The 7,685-nt window shown below is 52.9% G+C and overlaps 1 protein-coding gene across 2 annotated transcripts in view; it reads left to right on the top strand.

Annotated features, from left to right (window-relative positions):
• The first annotated feature begins 521 nt into the window (after positions 1 to 521).
• The window catches only part of CHST11 (carbohydrate sulfotransferase 11), a 255,773-nt gene continuing 248,609 nt past the window's right edge, over positions 522 to 7,685 (top strand). The window contains exon 1 of one of the 2 annotated variants that reach the window (XM_059402209.1): positions 522 to 949. In XM_059402209.1, coding sequence (XP_059258192.1) covers positions 847 to 949 — 103 coding nt within the window. In that variant the 5' untranslated portion in view covers positions 522 to 846. Of the gene's footprint in view, positions 965 to 7,685 lie in introns of both variants that reach the window. The other variant, XM_059402208.1, reaches the window with a different exon arrangement.

The following is a 7,685-nucleotide window of genomic DNA, read 5'->3' as shown; positions in this document are numbered from 1 at the left end:
GCAGGGATCTGAGATAATCGCAGACCACCAGACCCCTTTCCGCTCTCGGTGCCCAACGCACTCGCTGCCACTTCCCTCCACAAACGCCGGCGGGAGTGGGTGGCAGCACCGAGGCGATTTTATTCGCATTTTTTTCCTCCGGGTTTTGTCATGGAAACGCTGACACAGCCTCCAGACGGCGGCCGAGCGCGGCCGGGGACTGAGGGCTTTTGGGACCCTGCGGGAGCGCGGCTCCGCACTCCCCGGGAAACAGCTGGACGCGACCAATTCCCGGGCAGGGGCGGGGGGAGCGCGACGCTCCGCCCCGGCGCTCGGGTCCCTCCCTCCTCCCGGCTCTCCGCGGGCGCCCTCCCCTCGCCGGGGGCTGCGAGTTGCATTTGGTAAAACCCAGCCCGGAATATATAGATCATTGGAGCGCAATGAAGTAGGCTTTGGAGAGGAGGGAGGGGGTCCGGCCGACAGCCACAGCGGCCAGCGCAGCGGCGGCGGCACCATCAGCGCTCGCGCCCTCGCCGCCCGGCCGGCGAGGAGGCAGCGCGGCGGCCGCCGGCGGGAGCGGAGGCGGCGGCGGGGAGGCGGAGAGGAGCAGCAGGAGGAGCAGGAGCGCGCAGCCGGCGGGTCCAGGCATCTCGGCACTTCCAGAGCAACTCCGCCGCCTTCCATACCCCTGCCCGGGGCTGCGGGCTCCGCGAGCGGCCGCGAAGCCCTCCCGATCGTTCCCCCACCCCGAGCCCTGCCCAGCCCTGCCCTGCGCCTCCTGGGCTCCGCTCCGCGCTGCAGGGTCCCGGCTCCTGCGCCCCGGGCGCGCCTCCCGGACACCCCGGTCCCCGCAGCCAGGACAAAGCCATGAAGCCGGCGCTGCTGGAAGTGATGAGGATGAACAGAATTTGCCGGATGGTGCTGGCCACTTGCTTGGGATCCTTTATCCTGGTCATCTTCTATTTCCAAAGTATGTTGCACCCAGGTAGGGGGCGCGTTAGCGTGGTTTTGTTGAATATATATATATTTTTTCCGCTCTCGCGCTCTCGCTCGCTCACTGGCGCCGGGTTTCTGCCTCTTCAACCTTACCTCTTCCCTCTCAGCCGCCTCGGGGCTCCTTGCTGCCCGGTCTGCCGGGGTCGCCGAGTCGGGATGGAGAGGAGGAGGGAAGACGTGCTCACGTTCCTCCTCTCTCTCGGCTCCAGCCTGGAGGATGGGAGCAGGAGGGGCGGTAGTTTTTTTCTCCCCTCTCTTCCTTTTCTCTTTGTGTTTCTTGTCTGTCTGTCTGCGAGGTAGCAAAGCAAGGTAGAGAGGTTGTGGGCAGCTCCTGGTGGTGGGGGGCAGGTATGAAGAGAACGCAACTCCCGGTTGATGCCGTCAGCTGAGGATGAAAGGGCGCCGGGAGCCTGCGCCCTGCGCCTGGGCGCGCTGCCTGTTCCTGGGTGGGGGGCCCGGGGGCGAAGGCTGTGCGCCCCGGCGAGCTCGCCAGCCCCCGCCGCGAGCTGGGGAGCCCAAGGCTTAGGCTCCCACGTGTCCCGGGCTCGGCGCCGCGCGGAGGTGTGGGGAGAGGTTGGATTTGGTAAAACCCAGTGCCCGGCGCTGCCCCTCCACCAGGCTGGGGAAGGGGGCGGGCACCCGCTGTTTGTTCCCGGGGTCTGACTCGGCATTGACCTTGCGGCTGGTGCCTTGGGGCCTGCTTCACCCTGCGCCCCCACCCCAGCGGCTCTCGCGACTCCGTGCTGGTTATGGCCTCTGGGTCACGCCTTGGCCGCAGCAGTTTTGGAGGAAACTTTGGCCGGGCCCTGGGCTGACCGTCAGGTTGCTTCCTCCATTCCTGGGTTCCGAGCATCCGAAGTCCCCTGGAGGGCCCCCGGGCCTGTGGCAGTGAGCCCCCTTCCCTCTCCTAACCTCCCCCCTCACCAGCCCTCGGGAGCTTAGACAAGTTCCTCATCTGAAATGTGGATTGGGGGAGGATCGAGGCTCGCCCCTTCCTAGGGGCGCTCTGGAAAGTTTGGGACCCGAGGAGGGAGGGGCGCCTTTGAGCGCAGCGGCCGGGGTTCGCAGCTCGGCCGCCAAGCCCAACAGGTAAGGCTTCGGGGCGCCTAAGGAGTCTTTGGGGCGGCGCGGATCTCCCCGGGGAGCCGTGGTATGCCCGTGCCACCTCACCCCCCGGCAGGCCCCCGCTGGGCCACATTGGCTCCGAAATCCATTTTTTCTACGCCTCCGAGTTGCCTTTCTCAGTATAACCACAGCAATAATTTGCTTTTATAATTGCAAGGAGCGAGCTGGAAACACATTTCCTTCCAGGGAAATGGGGTTGGTGTGTTTCTTTTTGACTCCCCCTCCCCCGGGGTTTCCTTTCAGTGTGTATCTAACACTTGGAGCAGACGCAGCCCCGAATTCTTCTAGCCTGCTTTTGGGTGGGTAGCAGAGGAATGAAGCTGTTCTTTCCATCAATCAGGCGGGGCTGCCGGTGTGAGCTTCCTTGACAGCGCGGGCCGGTGCGGCCCCTGCGCCCTGCTCCCGGCTCCGCCCGCCCGGAGCAGTTGTTAGGGCGGCCACAGGGCCAAGGATATGGTCTGACACTACCACACGTAACCTCAGGACATCCGAGCCAGCCTTGTAAAAGATGGCTTTTGTTTGCCGTTGGGTATTTCTAGTTCCATGTCAGCAAACTGCAGCCGTGTTTGTCTCCTCACCCAAACCGGTGGTTGGGAAACTTCTAAGGGAATTTAAAAATGGACCTCGCTTATGTTCTGGGCAGCCTGGGGTGGTTGCAGCGGGCAGGGCCAGACAGACAGAGGCATCCTGGAAGCCAGGCCAGACTCCGCCCCAGAGACTGGGGGACTCCGTGGTGTGCAAGCACACTGGGGCTCAACCAGTTTAAACAAAGGGCCGAATGATTTGGTCTAGACTCTAGACATGTGTTTAGGTCACTTAAAATTTGCCTGGATGGAGCATGCCAGGTAGTTCTCTGCAGAAATGCCTGGAACAAGGATAGATCTTCGACTCTATCAGGAATGCACTTGAGCCTCTCTGTACCTGTTAGTGGTCCAGGAAAAGACTAATAATACCACTGTCATCCGTGCTTTTCCGGCAGCCTGGGCTTTGCTTTTCTTGTCTGAGAATTAGGAAATAACTTTCTAACCAGAGACACCAGGAAGAAACTTTCAGCTTGTCATTGGCACTTTGCTAAAATTTCCATCCCTGGTTTACAGTGTCGGCTTGAAAGTGACGCTGGTCTTTTCGGTCTAGCCTTTGGAAATCAGGGACAGAACTTTTTCTAAGGTTGCCCTGATAAGGATCGTCTGTCGTGGACCCTGTGTTCTCCGCCTTTGCTTCCCTTCCTGACCTCATTCCCTCCCAAGAAATAGCACTTGTTTATTAGTCATATCTCTATGAGCATGCTCTTGGGACTTTTCCCACCCGGTCCTTAGCAAGTACTGTGTTCAGTACCTTCTGTTCATCAGACCTGAAGATGGTTCAATCGGAAGGTCTTCCTTATTTTGAATTACCTATGGTTCCATGAAAACTTCATGCCAATGCTTTATTAAGACACGGGACATAAAAATGTGTTTTGAAATCACTATTACACATTTTCCTTTCTTTTTTCCCCCCATTTAAAAAAAAAAAAAGATTTGATTTATTTATTTGACAGACAGAGATCACAAGTAGGCAGAGAGAAAGGAGGAAGCAGGCTCCCCGCTGAGCAGCCTCCCCGAAGGCAGAGGCTCTAACCCACTGAGCCACCCAGGCGCCCCCTTTTTCCCCCATTTTATTCAACTTTACCGACATTAAACATTACTGATGACAGCTGACACCCATCATTTCTACTGCTTTGAATTTCTTTAAAAGTGAGCTGATCTTTGCCCCTTTGATTTAGGGTGATGGTGGGATGATCCTTTGGCCAGTCTCTGCAGTGTCAGTCTTTCCAAATCACCCAGGGAGAGTCAGAAGGGACCGCAGCATGGCACAGATTGTGTTGCTAAAAATTTGGAGCCCTCTGGCAGGAGTTCCACATACCTGTATCTGAAATAGAAAAATAGTACTCCAAAAGAAATGGATTCCTGGCTTTATTGGTGGCTAGAAAACACCTGGAGTGTGAGAGGAGGGACAGAAAGAAGAAAGGAGATGGCTGGTGATGGGGAGGGCTGTCTGTCTCTCCCTCTGATTCTAATCTGAGGCCCACTGTCTTTTGTACTTTTCTAATTCATAAACTGGAGCAATTTCTAAACTCGAGAAGCTGATCTTTCATTTGTTTGGAGCATTTAGCAGAAGTGTGCCTTGTCAGGCACTGTGCAAAACACAGGAATTCGAATGGGGCCGAAAACCTGATCGTGGGGAGCCTGGCCCCATTCTGATTCCTGTGTTTTGCACAGTGCCTGACACATAGTAGATGCTCAATAAAATATTTGTTGGATGAAAGCGTGAAGTAGCTCAACCCTAGAAGACCCGCTTGTCCGGTTTTCAGGAAGGGTGGCAAGCCTTGCCAAGAATGCTGTGTCAGTGAGTCTGGGTCTGTCTGGTGGGGACCCTTCCTTGCTTTCCTGTCTCTGAGACCGGCGTGTCCCCTCCCCCGCCAAGACAGGGGTTTGGTTTAGTCAATATGCACCATACCAAAACATTCCCCAAGGGCTAGATTTGCTGCCCTGAGGTTTGATGCAGCAGAGGGCACTGCTCTGCATCCTGGGTACCCTAGGTACCGGGGAAGCTTGGCCTTGTTTAGCTACTGACTTGAAGAAACCCATCCACAGGACGAACATCTTTTGTGGGTGTGCACTGCTCCTGAAGTTGGTGAGAAGGGAAGCACAGGCTAGTGGTTTCTGTACACTTTTAGTCCATCAGTGAAAGTGCCTCCGGGACAGTACCGTGTCTCACATACCTGCCTGGGACAGCGGGGTCTTTGATGGCGCCCTGTTGTGCAAGGCGGAAGCTGAGAGGCCCCCGGGGTGCTGCGTTGTGTGAAGACAGCCCCTCTGAACCTTCCTTTTGTGTCACTCTGTAGGATTGTGGTTTTGTTTGAAAGCTCCTGTTCAAAGAGAAGCCTGCAGAGGAGAAAGCCTTTTCCTTTCTCGGCCTCTTTTTTTCCTTTGGCCGAATGTTTACTTTCACTGTTGCCTGGGATTTCTTTGCCCTGGTTGGATGTATTGAAAGATTATACCCTTCATTTAAAGACTTCTTGGGTTACCCCTTTGTAGTTTTACTTGATTAGATTGAATGCACGGTGCCTTTGTGTTATAATTTTAGTCTAATTATAAACATAATAGGTGCTCTGTTTAGAAAATGTAGGAAGTGTAGATGAGAAGTTATCATTTATTATTCCAGCACCCAGAGGCAACAGGTGCTTTATTCTATGTTATTGAATATATAGATTTAAAAAAGAGTGAGACCATAGTGTGACATTTGTACCTGTTTTGATGTATGTTAGACAAATTCATTATTATGGTGACTAGTTATTAAGTTTAGAGACAAAATTTAGGGACGCCTGGGTGCCTCAGTTGGTTAAGCCACTGCCTTCGGCTCAGGTCATGATCCCAGATCCTGGGATGGGGTCTCGCATTGGGCTCCTTGCTTGCGGGGGGAGCCTGCTTCTCTCTCTGCCTCTGCCTGCTTGTGCGCTTGTGCTCTCTCTCTCTGACAAATAAATAAATAAATAAATAAATAAATAAATAATTAAAAAAAAAAACCCAAAAACCTTTAAAAAAAATAAAGACAAAATTTAATCACGACCTTTTTAATTTATGACGTACATGTATCTCTGCTGTCTCCTCCCCTCCTCTGCTCTGTAGGATGTCAATCCAATTTTTTTTCCTTTTTTTTTTTTTGCTGCACTTTTAATTTTATTTTTTAATTTAATTTAAACTTATTTATTTTTTAAAAGTAGGCTCCATGCCCCGTGCAGAGCTTGAACTCACAACCCTGAGATCAAGACCAGAGGGCAGGAGTCGCCCAGGCACCCCTGCACACATTTAATCTTCAACTAAAGAATCTTTTTGCTTAGACGTGAAATGAGTTTGGAGTCAGAGGAATTTGTAGGGGCTGTTCTTAGGTTAGTTATCTGAAACTTCCTTTGGAGAGGCATCAGGGGGTCTCGAATATGGGACCGTTATGGATCCCAACCGCAGCATGAAATCACTGAAGGCCAGGATTTGTCCAGGATGGGCTCTCCCTTTGGCAGCTGAAATGTTTGCATTTCTCGGGGGCATTTTCTGAGCTGCGTTAAGAGGAGACTAGTGCACTTAGGCAATTTCCTCCCACAGTTCTAGCGGAGGCTTGGAAGGAGCTGGTGAGTGTCGCTGCTTTAGGAAATAAAGTGGTGGTCAGGCAGCCGGGGAAGGGCGACTGGAGATTTCTGCGAGGCCCGGGCCGAGGGGCTCTGCCTGCAGCAGAGGTGGCTGCCGTTTATATTGATCTGGCTGGAAAGTCATTTTGCTTCTGACCAGCTCCACTGGCACAGCCACAAGAAAACAGGAAATCAAAAACTTAAAAGTACAGGCTCCGCCCTTTCCACCTCTTCAACCCACCAACTGGACGACCTCTTCTTAATCTGGGGAGGGTAGGTGAAATCGACCTCAGGAAGGTCACTGCCAGCAGGCGTGTGAGTTCCTATTCTTAGAAAAACCAGAAGTTGTTCTGCTTTACTCACCCCCCCCTCCCCTTTTCAGTTTCCTTTCTCTCGAGTTTTGAGATCCCATCTTTATGACAAGTGAAGAGGAAGGCACAGCTTGCTAGGAGGTCAACAATACTTGAATCTGTCAGTTAAAAAGTCCTGGAAACTGTAATTTGACACATCTTAGACCGAATATGATCCATAGAAATTTAGGAGCTCTGTCTCTGTCTTTCTCTTCTACCCTGTGCTAGGCACTAGGGATTGTCCTAGGCGCTTGGGGATGCAACACTGATTTTTGTCCCCTGGGGACTTTCGTTCTAGTCGGATAGCCAGACTTCAGGTAAGTGCAGCAGTGAAATATATGGCTTGTCAGATGGTGTGACAGACACAGAAGCAAAGCAGGGGGAGATGGATGGGAGGTGGGGGTTGCAATTTAATTTAGAGGTAATTAGGGACTGTCATTGTTAAGATGACCTTGGAGAGCAGAGACCTCAAGGAAGGGAAGGAACCATCCATGTGTCCAGCCCAGAAAGAATGTTCCAGGCATAGAGCAGCCCAAGGCCTGTCCTTGAGGCGGGACTGAGCAGGGCAAGCAGCAAATTGTTCAAAGCAGAAGGCAGAGGGAGAGGGCAGCCAAAGAGTATGGGGTGGAGAGGGATTTGGGATAGGAGGCCCTGGAGGGTCCGAGTGGGTCCTCTGGGGGTCCGGCCTGCTCTGGGGGTCCTGGGGCAGGCTGCGTGGGAAACGTGGATGCTTCTTACTTGGCGGTTTCGTGTTTACCTTTGGGCAGCTGGTCATGCACTTTGTAAAGTGGTCACCGTGGATATCCCATTTCTCCTCACTCCGCCACCCCCAAACTAGACTACCACTCTGTAAGAGAGATTTGCAAAACATTTAACAGAGCTAGTGTTGGGAAATTCTTCAACAAAATGTTCAGGATGTGATCCGTGGTCATTCTCTATAGAGAAAGGAACACAGAATTTGTAGTCCAGAGACCAGCTTTCAGACCTTGGCTGTCTACTGTATCCATTTGACATCACTCACGATATTTTTGCTGAATGCTTTTTAAGAGTTAGGCTCTGTTCTGGGTGCTAGA

Source organism: Mustela nigripes, chromosome 6, assembly GCF_022355385.1.
Source record: "Mustela nigripes isolate SB6536 chromosome 6, MUSNIG.SB6536, whole genome shotgun sequence".
Classification (NCBI taxonomy): domain Eukaryota; kingdom Metazoa; phylum Chordata; class Mammalia; order Carnivora; family Mustelidae; genus Mustela; species Mustela nigripes.
The sequence above is the reverse complement of the archived record's forward strand: the minus strand, read 5'-3'. Positions and strand labels throughout refer to the sequence as shown.